The following is a 20,929-nucleotide window of genomic DNA, read 5'->3' as shown; positions in this document are numbered from 1 at the left end:
AGGAGTGGTTACTGCAGTAACTGCAATAAAATAACTTTGACATGGTCCTTAATAGTATTCAAATACATACAACAATAATTATGTCAACATACAAAATGATTAATATTTATTTATTAAATTAAATATAACAAATATGTCCTCCTAAGTAAAGATGTATTTGCTTAATATTCAAGCACGTACTCTACACCTCCACGGACGTGCTGTTTATATTTAGCACGCTAATGACGTACTTAAAATACATTAAACGACAAAGTGGTGTTTATGCGTCATCTAATGATGTGACACTAGTACACATATAAAACACTCTACATAATATGTATAACACGTAATGTTAATGGTTTTATAACACTATGGTTAAACACTATGGCTATCGTAATTTAAAATGTAAAATAATTACATGTTCACATGTGTATATCTTTTTGTTTAAATGTTTGCTGTGTTTGAATTTTGTTTTCATTTTATTTTGTTTTCTTTTTATCAGTCTTGTGTGTATGTTATCCTTTGCTTTACCTTTCATTTATTTACTTTTATATTTCTTAACATACATCCTTTATACATATATTACCATACTTAATAAATTATCACATCATTTATACAATAATTATAAGGCTACTATTACAAGCTAAAACATATACCATTTGGCCAAAGAACATGACATAACCTATTTGATCTATGTCCATTTCTTCATTACGCATTATTCATATGTGCCCCCTATTAAGCTTTATGTGACAACAATATGTGATGTGCCTATATATGGACACAATGATGTCATATCACTACCATATTTGGGTATATTACTACCATATTTGCGCATATTCACACTTTTTCTTAATTTCTTGTGTGTTTACTGTCATGTGTAAATTATTATAATATGCCGTGCCTTTTGTTGTTTTCAATAAAAAAAATTAAAAAATTCAAACTTTACAGATGGTTTCAGTATCAAACCTATAACGTATGTTTCAAACCAATTGTATATTTATTGTATTCTAAATACATAGTAATCATCCACAAATTGATTCCATTACATATAAATATCGGGTTATTTTTCAATTGTTTCCTAAATACACAATAAAACATCACTAAACAAATCTTCAATTTAAAATATGAAAAGTATAATACCTTGATTGACGATTGAAGAGCGTTTGAGTTTGCTAGATAGATTTAAGTATAGCTATATTTGAGTTATAGTTTGTATAATTTGGGTTTATTATTATTTATATATTAGTTGAATTATGAGGATTTCTCTATGGTAATATGGAGTTTTTTTATAACCTCTATGTGGAATCTTTTATAACCTCTATGGTAATATTTAGACATGATTCAATAGGAACGTATATTCTACTACACCTTGGTTACAGTGGTGTAATACTGTAATTGGAAACCACTCGTGTTTTAATATTTTCTGTACTGTATCTAGGCAGATGGCATAATATGTGTATACAGTATCTAGGGAAATGCTATGATAGGTCTAACAGTGCATGTCACATATGACCAATTTATCAAGAATTTGTTAAATAAATACTGTGTCACTGTACTGTATGTGGCAAAAAATAGTATGGAAAAACACATGTTTTGCTGTATCACTGAATTTGCCTAGATATAATTGCTGAATCTAGATACAGTACTGAGAATCTTTTTAAGGAAGACTAGCATACTGTACTGGTTTATATGCTACATAAATATTTTGGCATATATGGCGTTTCATATGTATACTACTTGAGAACAAAAATCGAAATGTCGAGTTGTGGACTCTGTGTGTGGACCTTGGTTGTTATTGCTGCATTGTCAAATTACTGTTGAGAATTCTATTAATTACCTTTTTGAGTAAAGAAAACAGCTCAACCTTCATTTCACAATTGATGCATTTAGCGCATTTAGTTGCCATGGCAAACTGCATCTTAATAGAGAATGTATTAATAGGTTTCAATTAATTTCCAAGAAATGTGAATTTTTTCTATTTTTGATCCGCATAAATACTTCATAATCATATGGGGTGCATTGTCATATCAATGATATACAGCAGAATATAAGATTATAGTTATTATAGTGTTATATACTATTGTTAAGCTCTGTCCCACACTATCAAACTTTATGCGACAAAAAAATATGATGTGCCCATCTATGGACATGATGATGTCATATCACTAGCATTTGAGCATATCACTACCATATTTCGGCACATCACACTTTTTTGATAGTGTAGACAGAGCTTTAGATATTATATTCATCTAGTTGTTTTTTTAATCCCACCAAAAAAGTGTTACTTTTCTTTGTAAGCAAATATAAGGTTATAATTATATTTATTCATATTGTAAAGTTTAAGAGGAGAAAAAAAATATGCTCCTCATTATTAGTTATCATCCCTTTGTTTCTTAAGATCTGTCCACACTATCAAAATAGTTTGATGTGCCCAAATATGGTAGTGATATGCCCAAAAATGGTAGTGATATGACATCATCGTGTCCATATATGGGAACATTAAAAAATATGAGCACATCACATTTTCTTTGTCACATAAAGTTTGATAGTGTAGACAGAGCTTTAGAGGTTCAAATCATTGGTGGGATTGAGTTGGGGTAGGTCCCATGCTTCCACTTTTGAAGGTCCAAAACAAGAAAAGGGTTGGGGGAGGGGAGAGGACTGGAAAGAACTCCCCCCACCAATATCCCCCTTTCAAACATCTTAAATCCACCATTGCCTTTTAAACCTAGTTCAATGATCTTAAAACACAACTGAACATATTATTTTTTAAACAACAAATGTGTCTAAATTATGTTCAATGAAAAAGTTATATTTCTAGCCTTTCTATTGCATAGATAATACATAATTATAATACATTATATAAGTTATATTATTAATATGTAATTATGTAATACTCATAATTGAAAAAAATGTCCTGATTGTAGGGGGTGGGGGACTGTGCCTCCTGCTAATATTTCTTGCAGTATTTTGTTTACTACACTGATGATAAATGATATGCCTACCTGTTGTGGGAATTATGTTTATTTTTATTATCCAATATACCTTTGCACATTGATTTAAAAATTAGAAGAAAAAAAATGTTTTTGACAAAACAAATTAAAAGATATATACAAATATTTTATAGTTTGCATTTATTTTATATATTTCTCATAGATTTTGAAATAGACTGATATTACATGAATCATTTAAACATGATTGACGTTGACAATAAAATATCACCTGTCCTGATAGACACGTGACTACGTTTGATGACAGAGATCAAATGATTGACAGAAATGAATAATTTCATTTACTGAAACTAGAAGTTAATTAAACGCTTTGGATAATCTACGTTCTTTTGTTAATCATTATCTTATCAGTTTTGTTGTTACAAAATATTAAACCGATTCCCCGAAAACAATAGATAAATCGCGACCATTGAACGACATGTGGCGCGTCGAAAATCGGGTCATAGTTACGGTTGCTAGGGAATTGTTGTGGAGTCCACATGCTTGTGTTGTTATGGTGGTAAGAATCGTACTGTGTTTGTTACTTAAAAAAAGGTGTAACAAATATTTATTAAAACACTTTTGAGACCCAATTAAAGTCGGCTGTGTATGCTTAGCATCGGACACGACTGTACGAGATGTCCAGTGAAGAAAATGAGCAGGTAAGTATCGATTTTAGTCCCAGTTTTAAGTGTTAACTAGGCCTAAATACAAACTAAGTTGTGGGTACTGTGTTTGTTACACGGTATTGCATTGTTAGGCCTTGTTTGTTACAATACGTAGTGGGTATGGTGGTGTTTACTGCACCTAACTGAGGCTGAAAACAGCTTACTTACTGTTCTAGTGGGCCTGCTGTTTTTGTTGTAGGCCTCCCACCAGGATTGGAGTTATAGGCATGAAAAACAAATATTTATATGCAATGAATATTTTATCTATTAATTAAAAATGTATTGTCCCCCAAAAAACATGAAAAATGAAGATTATTTAAAAAAAAAACTTTGAATAGGTCATTTTATATTTTAATACACTTCCGTAGAAAAAAAGTAAAAATAATATATTTTTACTTTTACAAAATAAACCTGGCCTGTCAATTTGACCATTTATTGCTTTTTAAATTTAAAAATTACAGTTTTTTCAGATAAATAATTTTTTTTTTCCAGTTCCTGGTCAAAGTGAATAACTACATTAAAATGGCATATTCATTTTCAGGGAATTGTGAATTTTATATTAATTAATAATTAATATTTTATTTTAATTATTTTAGGTGCAATCAACTGAAGGGGAAACGGAGGAACCAACACAGGAACCAGCAGCACCAAGTGAAAAAAATGATGGTACACATTCAAAATAATATTTTAATAATAAAATAATACTACATACAGTAACTTGGGACGATCTTAGAATGTTTAGATTTTCAGAAAGCAAACAATTTGTTACAATACATTTTTTAAATATTGTATGTGAATCAAATATGCCCAAATATGGTAGTGATATGCCCAAATATGGTAGTGATATGACATCATCATGTCCATATATGGGCACATCACATTGTTTTTTTGTTGCATAAAGTTTGATAGTGTAGACAGAGATTAAGAAAGATTTGCTTTGCTTTCCTAGATTCAGCTCAAAATTCACCAAGAGATAAGAAGATGGAGCAACAATTCTTAGCCGAAATGAAAAGGTTGAAAACAAGTCTGGAAAGAGAGTCTACCAAAATTATGAAACCAGAATTGTAAATATTGTTTTAAATTTCTTTCACTCCTTTTTGTTAAGTGTATTGTTTTTTTTTGTTTGTTTTTGTTTTTTTATGAGATGAACAAAAAGACATTAATTTGATGTTATTATGTTTTTCAGTAAGCCATATTCACCCTTTATCTGGAGTAGTTTGGAACCTTATTACAATACATATCTGATGCAGTACATGGCTGACATGGTAAGAGAGAGAACCCTTGTAAGCCTAGGGTTCATTACTCAGTAGCAATTTAACATTCTTTGCTGGTTTAAAATGTTTACAGTAATTAATACTATTTCTGCAATTACATTTAGCCTCCTGCAGTGCGACATGGGTATATCACAAGAAAGACGGCAATAGGCCTTGTTGATCCAGAAGTCTCGCATTCAATGGACATGTAAGTCAACTCATGTGTAAAGCTCTGTCTACACTATCAAACATTATGGGATGCTAATGGTTTCTACTTTAATAACAATATACTTTTGTCCTTTTTAAAATTGTAATAATTTGGTGTTTTTCTTTTCAGAGTGGTAGACCCAGTTCCTGCATCAGTTCCATGTCCCACAAGACCAGACATTAAGAAAATGTAAGTTTATTTTTAATGTGACTTGGGATAGGATTAGAGTATTACCGTATTTATTCAAATAAACGCCACCCACCCTCCCTCTCATAGAACATCACTCCCCTTGAATAAACGCCCCAGGACCTTTATTTATTTCCTCAAATAAACGCATGATTATAAACATCATTTGGGGGAGAACCCTGACTACTGTAGACTGAACTTCAGGTAATTATTTTTGTAGCGTGTTGACAAGAAGCAGTGATAAGAAGGAGGGCAGTACACGTCTTCCAAAGTGGCCGGTTGTTTCCATCAAACGACCTGTGGCAAATAACACGGAATTAAACTGGGGAGACGTTCCTTCTCTCAGGTAAGCATATTACATACTGTTGTGTATAATAAAGTCATTCAAGTTTACAGTACTCTATTTAGATATTGTTTTGGAGTTATATTGTAGAAGAGACACTGTGGGAACCGAACAAAGCTCTTAATTACGGGTCTTTCACACCTGTTCCGGCACGGTTCCAATCCAGAGCCGGCAAATCAAATTGAACGTACATGTTTCGTTTTAAACGGCTATGCACCAATCAATGTGCGCATAGCTGTGTGAAAACAAAGCACGTTGAATTTGCCGGCGCCAGACTGTAACCGTGCCAGAACAGGTGTGAAAGACCCTTTAGTGGTGTGTATACTGAATAGGTGTATTATATATTTCCTCTTATTTGTAACACAGGAATAATTTATAGGGGTGTCCAAAAGTAGGGGCTTTACTATTTTTTATTATACTTACTTTTATCTTTATTCAAAATCATTTCAATAAATTAGGAGTGAGCTTGGAACTAAGTACAGCAGCAACGCTCATGAGCGTAAACAGAAAGATTACACGAGAACAAAACAAGATTGGAGCCGAATGGAATTATTTAAACTTAAAGAACTGCACGAAATCAACCGCGAACACATGCGAATGACGTGTAATGCTTATCTGGGGACTTCCCCCGGATCAAGGAAGGCGGTGGAAGAGCTTGCCCAAGTGTTAGAATGACAACCATTTACTATGCTTTACTTTGTTTGCAAGACAGTGTGTGAAATATTGGACTTTCTATCAAATTGAAAGACTGGATGTTAGAAAGGGATTATATATTAAAATACTGTAAATATGATGTTTTCATTCTTTTTAGATTCAAGTAGTTTTATTTTTTCATAACTGGTTATCATAATGTGACCTGCGCAGAATAACATAATCATGTGAAAAAAGCGCATGTTTCCTGAATACCAAGTTATTTTGGGCATTTTTAGTAAAAAAATGGCTATATATTGCTTTGTATCATTTTATAGAGCCATAGTAACTAGTTTTGTCGAAAAATTAAAGGGTCGAAATTTTGCCATTTTTCGAAAAAATCCTGTACTATAGTACAGGGATTTTTTCGAAAAATGCCCAAAATATGACCTTTTTAAAATTCAATTTTTATGCGATAATATGGCTATATATTGCTTTATATCATCTTATAGAGTCATAGTAACTAGTTTTGTCGAAAAATAAAAGGGTCGAAATTTTGCCATTTTTTCAAAAAATCCCTATACTACAGTACAGGGATTTTTTCGAAAAATGCCCAAAATATCACCTTTTTAAAATTCAATTATTATGCGATAATATGGCTATATATTGCTTTGTATCATTTTATAGAGCCATAGTAACTAGTTTTGTCGAAAAATAAAAGGGTCGAAATTTTGCCATTTTTTGGAAAAAATCCCTGTACTATAGTACAGGGATTTTTTCGAAAAATGCCCAAAATATCACCTTTTTAAAATTCAATTATTATGCGATAATGTATCTATATATTGTTTTGTATCATCTCATAGAGCCATAGTAACTAGTTTTGTTGAAAACTAAAAGGGTCGAAATTTTGCCATTTTTTGGAAAAAATCCCTGTACTATAGTACAGGGATTTTTTCGAAAAATGACCAAAATATCACCTTTTTAAAATTCAATTATTATGCGATAATATGGCTATATATTGCTTTATATCATTTTATAGAGCCATAGTAACTAGTTTTGTCGAAAAATAAAAGGGTCGAAATTTTGGGATTTTTTCGAAAAATGCCCAAAATATCACCTTTTTAAAATTCAATTTTTATGCGATAATATGGCTATATATTGCTTTATATCATCTTATAGAGTCATAGTAACTAGTTTTGTCGAAAAATAAAAGGGTCGAAATTTTGCCATTTTTTCAAAAAATCCCTATACTATAGTACAGGGATTTTTTCGAAAAATGCCCAAAATATCACCTTTTTAAAATTCAATATTTATGCGATAATATGGCTATATATTGCTTTATATCATCTTATAGAGCCATAGTAACTAGTTTTGTCGAAAAATAAAAGGGTCGAAATTTTGCCATTTTTGGAAAAAATCCCTGTACTATAGTACAGGGATTTTTTCGAAAAATGCCCAAAATATCACCTTTTTAAAATTCAATTTTTATGCGATAATATGGCTATATATTGCTTTATATCATCTTATAGAGTCATAGTAACTAGTTTTGTCGAAAAATAAAAGGGTCGAAATTTTGCCATTTTTTCAAAAAATCCCTATACTATAGTACAGGGATTTTTTCGAAAATTGCCCAAAATATCACCTTTTTAAAATTCAATATTTATGCGATAATATGGCTATATATTGCTTTGTATCATTTTATAGAGCCATAGTAACTAGTTTTGTCGAAAAATAAAAGGGTCGAAATGTTGCCATTTTTTCGAAAAATGCCCAAAATATCACCTTTTTAAAATTCAATTATTATGCGATAATGTATCTATATATTGTTTTGTATCATCTTATAGAGCCATAGTAACTAGTTTTGTTGAAAAATAAAAGGGTCGAAATTTTGCCATTTTTTTTTTCCATCATCTCATAGCGTCAAAGTAACCAAAATAAAAATGTTGTTACACCATAAAACGTGCACACATATCAATACAGGTATTACTATTAGTGCGTAATAAGATGATGTTTGAAAAGCGCATATATTGGCCATTTTATGTAAAAATTCCTTGTACTAAAAAATTGCCATATTTTGACCTTTTTATTTGTACACTGGTTACTATGACACCACATGATAACACATTGTACATATAGCAATATTTGTAGATGCGATTTGTCAACAAAAATTAAACGAATTGAAACACATATCCATTTAAGTATGTTTTTATTTATTTTTTTCTTATAATTTACACTACACATGTTGATTGAAGATGTAGTATCATTTTAGATATGGTAGCGACACCTACCCATTACTGTCGACGTTTGGCGGAAAATAAATGCAGTTATCAATGTTGTTTGAAATTATTTGCCTGGAAGCAGAATACCATCATACTGAAGAAAAGAATATTTTTATATATTACAATGCAATAATTGTAATTAATTTGATGCTAAAGCTCTGTCTACACTATCAAACTTTATGACAAAAAAATGTGACGTACCATATCACTACCATATTTGGGTATATCACTACCATATTTGGGTATATCACTACCATATTTGGGTATATCACTACCATATTTGGGTATATCCCTACCATATTTGGGTACATCACTACCATATTTGGGCACATCACAAACTAGTTTGATAGTGTAGACAGTGCTTAACAATGAATGGATACATACAATGATCACATGGATTTTAAAATCTGTATTTATTTTATTGTATATTTGTATTATAACTATTCTCATCTTAATAATATATGTATAGAATTTAAATTGCAATTTGTTGTGTGTTGTACCATACAGTATTTCCATCTTTAAAAAAAAATTTACTGTAAAACAAGAAACTTTTGCGCGCATTAAACGTTCGCTAATTTTGTGACTGACTAAATACACAAAAATTTCCTGCCACAAATAATTTTCAAAATGTACTGTACTATATACAATAGCTTATGCATTAGCGTCTTTATAATGCAAATGTCGCGTATATGCGATCTTGTTATAGTACTTCTTTTTCTCAAAATTGCGAAAGTTTTATGTCGCAAAAATGGTCGATGTGTAACCGATTCGCAAAAGTTTCATGTCATGAAAGCTTCTGGTTTTACAGTATATGGACATGAATGAATGCAATGAACAAATTAGTAAATGAATATGGATAAGAATGAATGCAAGATTAAATACAAGAAAGAATGAATGTACATTACCTTTTGCTGGAACCACTTCATAGCTTCCTCTTTTGATACATTATGTTTTGGTCCAACACGACCTCTCTTCTTTTTACGATGTCTTACGTTGAACCCTGGTCGTCCAAGCACGACATAGAAGTCCATACCGTAGATACCGATGCCAGGATCGTATTTGATTCCCAAATCGATGTGTTCTTGAATTCCAAAACCAAAGTTGCCGGTCTGAGAGAAGTTGCCTTTCCTCAATTCATATTCACGAACCTGTAGAGATTACAATCCATAATTTAACCATAATAAAAGTATAAGCTTTTTTTTAATAAAATGTTAAAACCGGGTAACTAGGCCTAGGCTATATTTAGAACACTATTATTTTCACTATTAGTTAAGTGTGGACAGAACCATATATATATATTACTCAAAAAGTTATTGCTCGATTTTCATAAGATGGTTTCATAGCTGTATGCCTAGGCCGAGGTTTTCGCTATCTGAGTGGCCTTCTAGTTAATAACTGTTAGTAATTAGTACATTTCAGTACCTTTTCATCATTTTAAATTTGTTTTTTGTTTGTTGGTTATCCGCACTTGGCGGATAACCCCTTATTAATATTATGTGTTCTGTTTGTTTATGATATGAATATACTGAGCAATCATGAACAACTTTATGCTGAGCTTTCATTTGAAGAAAGGGTATTCCAGTAGGTAAGATGAATTTCTAAAACAATATACCATAAGGTGAATTACCTTTAGACCTTTTTCCAAGATTTCTTCTGCCTTAGCTCCACGTACAGTACAGTGTACAGCGATCTTTTCATTTCTACGGATACCGAAAGATCTGACAGTGTAGCGGGCTGCAAATATATGTAAGAAAATAAATGAGTGTTGTGCATAAAATCAATATAAAGCTCTGTCTATACTATCCAACTTTATGTGACAAAAAAATGTGATGCGCCCATATATGGACATGATTATGTCATATAACTACCATATTTGGGCATATCACTACCATATTTGGACACAATAGTACAGATACTATATATCCACTTAAGCGGAACATACATAAGATCTTTTGTAGATGTATCTCTTAATTTGTAACACCATCATTATGGTCAATGATCATGAGTTGCAAAAGAGAATTTTCTATAGCACAGATATTTTAAAATTCTGTCAAAATCAATCAATTGAAGTTGCAGTATGCCTCTGTGCAAATGACATTATATGAACAATTCAGTTTCAATCAAGTATAGTTATTGTAGTGATACATTAAAAGAGATAGTGTCCAATTAATAAGCCACTCCTCAAACGCCTTCCTTGTGGAGTATTCAAGAGGACAGCCACAAGTACAACAAATAGGCCTAGATAGCGAGTCAAATGGCCGAGCGGTTAAGGCAGGGGCGCCATTTACCGTACCTAAAGAGCCAACAACATCGGCAAGGGTTTGAGGCCGACTCGCTCCTAGTTCTGGTGGTGGAACAAGTCTTCTCGGATAAGGACTATAAACCATAGGTCCAGTGTACACAGTTATAACCTGTGTGCACTTTAAAGAACCCAGTTCATTATTCGAAAAGAGTAGGAGGTTACCCCGGTGAACTGGTTCACAAAATAGCCCCTTTATCAGGGGGATTACCACCATCTGATAGGACAGTGATTAATTCACTATTGGTAATCCTTGGCCACATTGCCTAAAGACAGAAAAAAAAAAAAAATAAATAAAAAAGAGTTACCTTTGGAAAACACAGGTGTTTGTCCAGTAAGCTGTTCCAGCACCTTAGCAGCTCTGGTCAGCCTGTCACCGCTTTCACCTACACAAATATTGAGGCACAATTTACGAATGCGCAATTCGCGCATGACATTGACTTTCTCATTCGTCTTGTCCTATGAAAGAAAAATAATTTTGTATTAGTTTATGTCGTAAAAATGCTTAGGCCTAGTATTTAGGCTAAGCTAAGTACTTACTGTACTCCTAGGTAACTGAAAATCTGGGTTCACAAACCATGACATTAATATAGGCCTACGGCCAGGTACCAGTAATAAATTATAGTTTAGGGCCATTGTAGCCTGTAGGCCTACCAAACCCTGAGATCTCTAAACTGACCACTACTCACATCAACATTAAATGCTAGCGTAAAAGAAGAGCCTAGGCTAGCCATCACGCCACCCTACTACAGTACTACACTACACGGTACGTCGTTCGTGCGACGTTTTTCCATCCATCCATCGATCGAGTGAGCCTAGCTAGCTCGCTACGACCGGTGCAATAGTATAATACTGCAGTTGTAATGTTTCGGAAAATACTTGGAAAAATGCATAAACAATCAGGACCTGGGAAGGCCTAGCCCTTAAAACACTATTTTTTATATTAAAGTAACACTTTATCTATTTAATATCAACACAATTACTTTCTTTATTTATTCAAATTTATCATCAACTTTCATTTTTAAAGATATGAAATATATAACATGTAGATTTATTCGGATTTAAATATAGTATTATGTACAGCAATACCACTCACCGCCATGTTGGATGTCGAAAAGGCTGTTGCAATGTAACGGATGGTGAAAGACGGCTACTTCATACGACGTATGGAGGTAGAAGACTACTTGAAACTAAGCAACCCTCTAGAATTGTAAATAATTCTTACAAAAGTTATATTATTGTAGGCCAAATCTTAATTGTTTATTTCTTGATTTAACACTTATTTCATAACGAAATATGAATGTAAATGATGAAGAAGAAGATCAAGGTCCTTCGGTCGATTCCAATGATCAAGAGGAGCGTATTGCAGCAAGAAGAATAAGAATAAAGAAGAGAATTGAAGCTGCAAAACGGTAAAGCAGGTCACCTCAATATTCACACCAACATGCCCCCGAAAAACAAGCCCGAGATCGATAGTGTTAGGATCTAAACTATGCCTAGCCTAGCTAGTCAAAGCCTAGATTATAGCAATCCCCTAGTATTATCAGTAATAGTTATACACCACCAGATCCCTTTATGATTAACAGCATCAGTCTCTTTCTTTTATTGGTTGACGACGATTGTTGTTATTTATTATTATTTTATTAATTTTAAATAAAAATGAATTTTGTTTTTAATATTTTTAGACAAGCGCTGGGAGAAGATCCAAATGCTAAGAAGAAAGAAGACAAGGAGGAGCAAAGTAAAAGTAGGAAACAGATAGAAGAAAGCAGACAGGTATCTTTAAAAAAAAAAGTTTAACCAATACAACTGCCGATCCTGAAAAAAAAAATCATTATTTTAATTTTATAGCCATAACATTGTTCTGTTTTTTTTTTAGCGATTAACAAAGTTGAAGTCTGATGGGAATGAACTTGTTAGCAATGTTAGAGTGGCTGCTGATTCAAGGGAAACTCAACGTAGAAATGATGATGAAGAAAACATACGCCAAAGGTGGGTAACTGGCCATCCCCATCTCACCTTCCAAACAGGCTTTTCTTTGTATTTATCAATTCTACAAATATATCTACCATTTATTGTTGTTTATTTTAATATTCTGATGGCATCTTTTCAGGCTTGAAAGACTTGAGGCAGAAGCGAAGGCAGCTATTGAAAAGTTTGATGAAATCACAAAGAAATGGGAAAATGCAAATGGAAAAGATATTCCACAAGAATTACACGAAGTGCTGATCTCACAGAGGGCGCTGTGTGATGCAATGATAGACGAAAAAAACAAACTTATCAATGATTTCCAAATGGTAAAATAATACAATACAAGTATGGGTTACGCCGGCCTTGCAGTAGTTTGGAGAAGGCACTAACAGACTGCTTGATGAAGGAGATAAAAATCTCTAAAGCTCTATCTATACTACCAAACATTATGGACATGATGACATATCACTACCATATTTGTGCACATCACACCTTTTTGTGAACTAGTTTAATAGTGTAGACAGAGTTTTAATAACACCTGAAGAGTTATCTCCTCTCCATTGTGTAGTTTTCAATAAATGTTTGACATTTTAACTCCTTTATTTATCTGTATTGCTTTGCTTATCTATCAAGTCTAATTGGCTGATGATTATTCCATATATCTATCTGTTATTTTTTACAGGAATTAAAATCAAAAGATGACCAGTATGTAAAAGATCTTAAGAAGCAAGCAGAAGATACGGACATAATGATTGAGAGGATGGAGGAACAAATCAAGAACTTAACAAGAGCTTATCGAGATGAAATTATACAAATTGAGGTTAGTGGTACAATTGCCCAGTGAAGGCCGATTTACACAGACGAACGGTAACGGTAATAAAAATATAGAACCTATATTCTTTATCACCATTTACACACAATGTGAGGCGGATGGGCAGCTTCAGCTGAGGATGGATATAGATTCTACGTGGGATAAGCTATGTGGTTTTCTGCTAACTTACTATCAAACTTTATGTAACAAAAAATGTGCCCATATATGGACATGATAATGTCATATCACTACCATATTTGGGTATATCACTACCATATTTGGGCACATCATACCTTTTTTGTTAAACTAGTTTGATAGTGTAGACAGAGCTTAAAACTTCAATTACTTTGTTTTAGAAATCATTTGATACGGAAAGATTTGAGCTGTTGGAGAACCACAAGAAAAAGTGGGATCAAGGAATGCAGGGAAGACGAGATCAAGAAGTAGAGTATATGAAACAGAGGGACAAACGAGTGGAAGATTACGAACAACAAATCCAACATTTAAGAATACAAGATGCTGAGGAGTATAACATGGTGAAGATAAAGCTGGAGACAGATGTACAGGTAATACACTCATAAGCAGAAGAATGTCATTTCAGTATTGACATTTCATCTTATACCCTTTTCACACCCGCAAAGTTCTTAAATCTATGCCATTTTTTGTATGTTTTCATGTTTATATTTATGTCTAAATATTTTTAAGGCATCCTATAATTGGTGATTTTTTGCTGTTGGATCTGGTTGAAATAACATAAAAATAAAATGAAACAAGTTGTAACCAGGTTTGCATAGTGTGAAGACAATTTTTTTGAAAATCTCCAGAGATTTCCCCTGTGAAATCTCAAAACAAAAATTACATTAAAAAATCACACTGATGAGAGGCTTGTTTTTGCTCTGAGATGTTCCGAGTTCTTACTGCGTGCATGTGTAGTGCCCTGGTATTAAACTGACCAATCGTAGTAATCAAATAGTGTTAAGGTTGTAACTCACAGCTCTTTTTTTCTACTCCACTTTGAGATTTTATGAATAATCTCAACATTTACTAAATATTTTAATTGAAGAATTCTTCGTTTCACCTGTAATACTGTTGCATACTGTATACTACAAATTAACAATAACAATCAAGAATGATTTGTCGTATTCGAGTGGACCGTTGAGTAGTTTTTCCGTTGAGTACTTTTTAACGGAGTATTTTGAGCGTTGAGATTGTTCTTAACGAAAAAGCTTTCGTTGTCAACGTTTTCTATTCGAATGACTTTCTGTTGAGCACAAATTTACAATTCGAATACAAAAAGTACTCAACGAATCTTTACGTTGACAACGAAAGTTCCCAATCGACTACGACAATTATTAGTACAGTGCAGTAATCTTCTGTTATTTTATTGGCTGTAGGTTTTGGAGCAACAACTTCAACAAATGAAAGCTACTTACCAATTAAATCAGGAAAAACTTGAGTATAACTTCCAGGTTCTAAAAAAGCGCGATGAGGAAAATACAATCACTAAATCACAACAAAAAAGGAAAATCACCAGGTAACATTTATTACTATAACAGAATGCTTTCGCTGTCAGAAATGATTTTAATGACATAAACCCACTTTGGATTATTGCAATGGATTGCGACCTATCTTAAAGCTCTGTCTACACTATCAAACTAGTTTGACAAAAAAGGTGTTATATGGCCATATAGTGATATGATGTCATTGTGTCCATATATGGGCACATCACATTTTTTTTTTGTCACATAAAGTTTGATAGTGTAGACAAGGCTTAAGATGTTCAAATATGGTAGTCATAATGACATCATGTCCATAATATGAGCAAATCACAAAGTTTGATAGTGTAGACAGAGTTTAAAGCTCTGTCTACACTATCAAACTAGTTTGACAAAAAAAGTGTTATATGCCCAAATATAGTGATATGATGTCATTGTGTCCATATATGGGCACATCACATTTTTTTTTGTCACATAAAGTTTGATAGTGTAGACAAGGCTTAAGATGTTCAAATATGGTAGTCATAATGACATCATGTCCATAATATGAGCAAATCACATAAAGTTTGATAGTGTAGACAGAGTTTAAAGCTCTGTCTACACTATCAAACTAGTTTGACAAAAAAAGTGTTATATGCCCAAATATAGTGATATGATGTCATTGTGTCCATATATGGGCACATCACATTTTTTTTTTGTCACATAAAGTTTGATAGTGTAGACAAGGCTTAAGATGTTCAAATATGGTAGTCATAATGACATCATGTCCATAATATGAGCAAATCACATAAAGTTTGATAGTGTAGACAGAGTTTAAAGCTCTGTCTACACTATCAAACTAGTTTGACAAAAAAAGTGTTATATGCCCAAATATAGTGATATGATGTCATTGTGTCCATATATGGGCACATCACATTCACATAAAGTTTGATAGTGTAGACAAAGCTTTTTGTTTGTACACTCCATAAAATGTACCTATATAAATAAAGTCTAAAACTCTACCCAACAACAAATTATATTTTAATTTCAATATGTTTCTGTTTAGATTGCAAGATGTTTTGAACAATTTGAAAATGAAACTCGCAAAACAAGAGAAATCATACCGAGAAGAAAATCAAGCTCTTGCTGATGACTATAAAAGAATCACAGAACAATTTAAAGAACTACAAAAAAAGTCAAAGTATGACATCATTATGACATCATTGAGCTGCCACAACTCTTGTCCTTCCTCTCTTCTAATTTACACTGCATTTTTAGTACAAGTTTGTCCCAAATAATTTATCTTTAGGTAAACTTCTGTATTAAAATGTCTTCTAAAGATTGGTTCCCACATCTCACAACGTAACGCAACGTAAGAAAATGCTCTTCCAATAATTGTGTTTGCCCCCGCCTGCGTGAAATCAAACATGTAATGTTTGCAGCATTGTTACGTCGTCAGTGATTATGCAATACAGCACTTTGTGTCAATACGTTGCTGCCTAGCGTTGCGTCACTTGTGGGAACCACACCTTATATCTGGAGCTTTATAGCCATCTTTATTTTAATTTTTTCTAGACACTTCCAAGCAACTGATACTCGTAAATTTCACGATATTTGGTTAATGAATGAAGATCTTGTAAAAGAACAGGCTGATAAGGTTCTAGAACAAGATCGCATTATAATGGGACAGCAACTTGGACTGCCTTGGAAACCACCAGTTGATATGTAAGTCTAATGACTGGGGTAATAATGTGAAGTTTGTTTGTTATTTATTTATACATCTTGGGTGACCTCTTCAGTCAAAGACTTTTCTCGGCCACTCACTCCCTTAAGTGCTTTCCAAATATGGGGAATGCATCGTTCAAAGACGTATGTATTTTGTTTTTGTGCCAATTTTATTTGCAGCTCCAAGAACTCTATTATTGCATTACCTGGAGAATGGATGATACAGACTATCGTAAAATGTTCAGATATCAATACTAATTAGATACATTTATTCTCATTCATTCTACACTTCCAGCAGTACTTACTGTATTCCTATCATTTACAGGTGGTTCATGGAGAATGTTGGTCCATTATCATCAACAAAAGAGAAGCAGAAATCTGTGTCCGCCCAACAAGTCCTCATGGAAGTAATGTCAACAGAAGGCAGTGAAAAAGAAGGAGGGAGTGAGACTGATTCTGAGCACAGCCAAGTGCAGACAACAGATGAAGGACAGTTGGATGATGGTGCTGAGGAGCATGAGAGTAAAAGTTCTAAATTGTCAGTTAAAACAATTAAGCGGGTTTTGGAACTCATTTGTGATGAATCCGTAAGTATGAGGTTTATAAAATAAATGAAATGGATAAAATAAATAAAATATTATTAATTTTGTACATTTCTTGCTATTCCTAGAATGAGAAGTAATTTAATTTTAACCACCGCCTTCTTTTTTTACCTTATAATATATTTATTGTTTTGCAGGGTTTTCTAGTTGAAGCTAAGCTTAACAAGTTATTGCTTCCTCTTGAAAGAGATGAAAGGTCGCTGATGAAACTTGATGCCATATTTGCTGTAAGTAAACAGAAACTACAAGTTTAATAAAATTTACCGTCAATAAATCAAATATGCTGATTGAGAACGCCTATAGTCATGAATGAATAAATGCGCTGCTTGCACAGCATTTATTGTCAAATATATAAATATTTAAAACTTGTTGTTTGTACACAGACAAAGCTCTTAGGAATAAATATAAAAAAGTATAATAAACATAAAAAAAACATGATAATGAAAAACACATCAAAAGATACAAAAGCATACAAGCAAAAGAGAAAAGTAAAAAAGACTCTAATTAATGTTTAATTTTCTCCAATTTTGTTAGGCCTTGAATATTGAGACAGAAGAAGATATCCACCGCCTTGTACAGTACTTCCTCACAACCAGACAAGTAGGTCAGGATCTAGAATCAGAATACCTGCATCCGTTAGATGGCGTTGGTACTCCAGCTGGTGAGATACTGCCATCAGAAGATCAACAATCTGAACTGGATCAGTCTTTTACTAAGCATGTGTCAATTGCGTCGGAGAAAAGAGTTCCGACCAATGGCGAAGATGCTAGCCAGGAAGTAACTGATCAAGAAAAGGTATCAAAAATGATTTTTTTTTTAAAACCTGTGCCAGTTCATCTTTCTTTTTTGCTTCCTATCACTTACCAAAAAAAATGTTATTGTTTGGTAGGGAGACGAGGATGAGGATGCTATGACTTCCAGCAACAAACAGGACGATGCAGCATCGACACGGTCACACCGATCAACTGTCAGTGACCTTATCCACCCGAATGATGTGATCCAAGCATTGAGAGCTTTCGTTGAAGATCATAGACAGCCAGCAAAGTATGTGAAACATAAAAAATACTGGTAGCTCTATGGAAAAAAAAAACTAAACTAAAACCTGGCCATATGCAATGTTTGTGAAATACTTTATTTTTCGTTAAACTTTTTGTTTCAGGGACAAACTAAGACAACAAACATTCAATGTGATTTCAGCAGAGGAAAGAGATGACAGTAGAGATGCCGAGTACTGGGCTAGTTTCCCAACTGTACTCTTAGGACAGAAAGAGAAAGTCTGGACGGCATTGTTAGACGGATTGCAGCGATACAGGTAAAGTATTTTTTAACAATATTTTTGGGTAAACTCTTCATTTAAAAACTGGTCTCCCATAGGGCCCAGTTATGATCAGTGGCTGTGATGTACTAGTACATCGGGGTAACCTCTTCAGTCAAAGACTGGTCTCCCATAGTGCCCAGTTATGATCAGTGGCTGTGAGTGACAGTGTGTGTACGGGGTAACCACCTACTCATCTCGAAAGATGTACTAGGTTCTTTTAAAGTGCACATGAGCTAGATGGACTGGACTGGTTTATAGTCCTAATCTGAAAAGATTCGTTCTACCTCCAGAACCAACCATGGAATGAGTGAACCTTGAACCCTTGCTGATATTATGCAAAGGATACCAAATATTGTACTGTACTTCTATTTCAGACTACGCCTAATAGTTTACGCCATGTCTGAAATTTCTATGCGGAAACAACCAGTGTAAAATTTTAATTTAAACTGATGAAAGATTTTAAGCAGAAGTCTGACTACTATGTAACATAAATTTATCTATTGGTTTTTTTTCAGTGATGTTTTGACAGAGAGATCTAAGCTATTAACGGAGACGGAGTATTACCAACAACAAAATGCCGAATTACGAATGTTACTTCACCAGTATATAAACTCGCGGGTTAATAAAGAGCTTGAAATACCACCGACAAGAGTTCTCAATCTAGATATCCAATAAAATCGCCTTAATTTTTTTTAACGACTGCCGAAAATGAAAGGAACACTGTATATTTAAAAACATTTATTGTATGTAGTGTAGTTCCTGTAATTCAATAAATCTAAATTAATATTGTGTGTTAATTTTGAGACTCTTTTTTTGCGCGATTAACATGCGGAACTGGTATGTGCGGAAAAACATTTTAATTACAAAGATCCTGAGATGTAAACTGTTCATATTGGGATTTTAAAATAACGAGACACACAAAAGTTTCAGCAGAAATATGTACAAGCTTTATTAGAAAATGTACAAAATAAACAGGTTGTAAAATGAACAATATGTCAGAGCCTGCCGTCTAGTGGTCAGTTTCTGAATTAAGCATCTTGAATATGGAAGGTTGTTATACAGTGGAGAAAAAAAAAGATTATTTTGGGGCCAAACTTTGCAGCATGGTATAAAAATATATAGTCTATAATGTACATATATAACCATAGTATATATAGTATAGTATCTCTATGATATAACTAGGCCACACACAATTTTCAGATTCCTATGGTAAATATCTCTGTAATCTTCTAAGATAATAATAATAATAATAACTGGTACTTGATATAGCGCATTATGCTGAAAGCCTCAATGCGCTTTACAAAGACAGAAAATTTTGAAAAATTACAAATTAAAAAGGTGGGTTTTGAGGAGAGATTTGAAGACACTGGTGGAAGTAGCCTGACGGATTTCAATAGGCAACGCATTCCATAGAGAAACGGATGCCGAAGAAAATGAACGATTTCCATAAAACTTAGTGGAGGGATGAAATATATGGGCAAGAAGAGACTCAGATCGAGATCTCAGAGACCGCTTAGGAACATAAGGTTGAATAAGTTCAGAAATGAACTTAGATGAAGAATTATGAAGAGCTTTGAAAACAAAGAGCAGGATCTTGAATGTAATTCTATTTCCTGTTAACCCCAAAATAAACCATAAGGCTCTATAATATTGTGATATCATTATCAATATTGATGCTACACTATCTGCTGCATACACATATTTCAGGCACTGTAATTGATGTAAAGCTCTGACAAAAAATGTATGTGCCCATGTATAAAAATGATGTCATATTACTACCAATTTTGGGCATATCACACCTTTTTTGTCAAACTAGTTTGATAGTGTAGATAGAGCTTAAGTAAAGCACAAGCATGCATGCTCCACAAACATCCACTGTTCACTACTATGGCCTACAACTGTCCATCTATAGTGCATAGATGGCACAAACAATTATGATGCTAAAAAAACCTACTATTGCACAGTTTAAATATTTACTATACATCTATCTTAAAATCAGATGCTACATAATATCTATATATCAATAAATTTGTTTTTGTAAGCGGCCAAAAGGACAATTTGTCTGTGGCACTGATTGAACAAGAGGCGAGTATGATTGTCTATTTCGGTACCCAATCATTCAAAATTATTGCTTAATTCTGTCTTTGATTATCGTATTAAATATTATTTTATTTTTCTAGTTGAATCATCAT

The 20,929-nt window shown here is 33.1% G+C and overlaps 4 protein-coding genes across 5 annotated transcripts in view; 2 read left to right on the top strand and 2 right to left on the bottom strand.

The window, feature by feature from the left end:
- LOC144841196 (protein nucleotidyltransferase YdiU-like) overlaps positions 1-20,929 on the bottom strand; it is a 115,754-nt gene that overhangs the window by 41,682 nt on the left and 53,143 nt on the right. The window lies entirely within an intron of this gene.
- Positions 3,457-6,428, top strand: LOC144840361 (uncharacterized). Its single transcript, XM_078696149.1, has 8 exons — positions 3,457-3,631; positions 4,234-4,303; positions 4,587-4,701; positions 4,824-4,902; positions 5,016-5,098; positions 5,228-5,287; positions 5,505-5,630; positions 6,086-6,428. Exons 1-8 carry the CDS (start codon positions 3,608-3,610, stop codon positions 6,300-6,302), a joined length of 774 nt encoding a protein of 257 aa, XP_078552275.1. The 5' UTR covers positions 3,457-3,607; the 3' UTR covers positions 6,303-6,428.
- LOC144841214 (large ribosomal subunit protein uL5) lies at positions 8,447-12,002 on the bottom strand. 2 transcript variants are annotated; one of them, XM_078697471.1, is made up of 5 exons: positions 11,932-12,002; positions 11,144-11,294; positions 10,164-10,270; positions 9,442-9,684; positions 8,447-8,630 (listed from the first exon to the last, which is right to left on the bottom strand). In XM_078697471.1, the coding sequence occupies exons 1-5, from the start codon at positions 11,935-11,937 to the stop codon at positions 8,601-8,603; spliced, it is 537 nt and encodes a 178-aa protein (XP_078553597.1). In that variant the 5' UTR covers positions 11,938-12,002; the 3' UTR covers positions 8,447-8,600. The 2 variants fall into 2 exon arrangements, with proteins under 2 accessions (XP_078553597.1, XP_078553596.1); XM_078697470.1 differs by lacking the exon at positions 11,932-12,002 and adding an exon at positions 11,525-11,584.
- LOC144841189 (dynein regulatory complex protein 1-like) lies at positions 12,056-19,526 on the top strand. The gene is made up of 15 exons (XM_078697431.1): positions 12,056-12,247; positions 12,521-12,611; positions 12,715-12,827; positions 12,949-13,132; positions 13,489-13,626; positions 13,974-14,183; positions 15,012-15,151; positions 16,159-16,293; positions 16,668-16,817; positions 17,143-17,404; positions 17,557-17,646; positions 17,954-18,214; positions 18,309-18,463; positions 18,579-18,731; positions 19,253-19,526. Exons 1-15 carry the CDS (start codon positions 12,132-12,134, stop codon positions 19,410-19,412), a joined length of 2,358 nt encoding a protein of 785 aa, XP_078553557.1. The 5' UTR covers positions 12,056-12,131; the 3' UTR covers positions 19,413-19,526.

The sequence above is a fragment of the Antedon bifida genome, chromosome 4 (genome assembly GCF_963402885.1).
Source record: "Antedon bifida chromosome 4, ecAntBifi1.1, whole genome shotgun sequence".
Lineage (NCBI taxonomy): Eukaryota > Metazoa > Echinodermata > Crinoidea > Comatulida > Antedonidae > Antedon > Antedon bifida.
The sequence above is the reverse complement of the archived record's forward strand: the minus strand, read 5'-3'. Positions and strand labels throughout refer to the sequence as shown.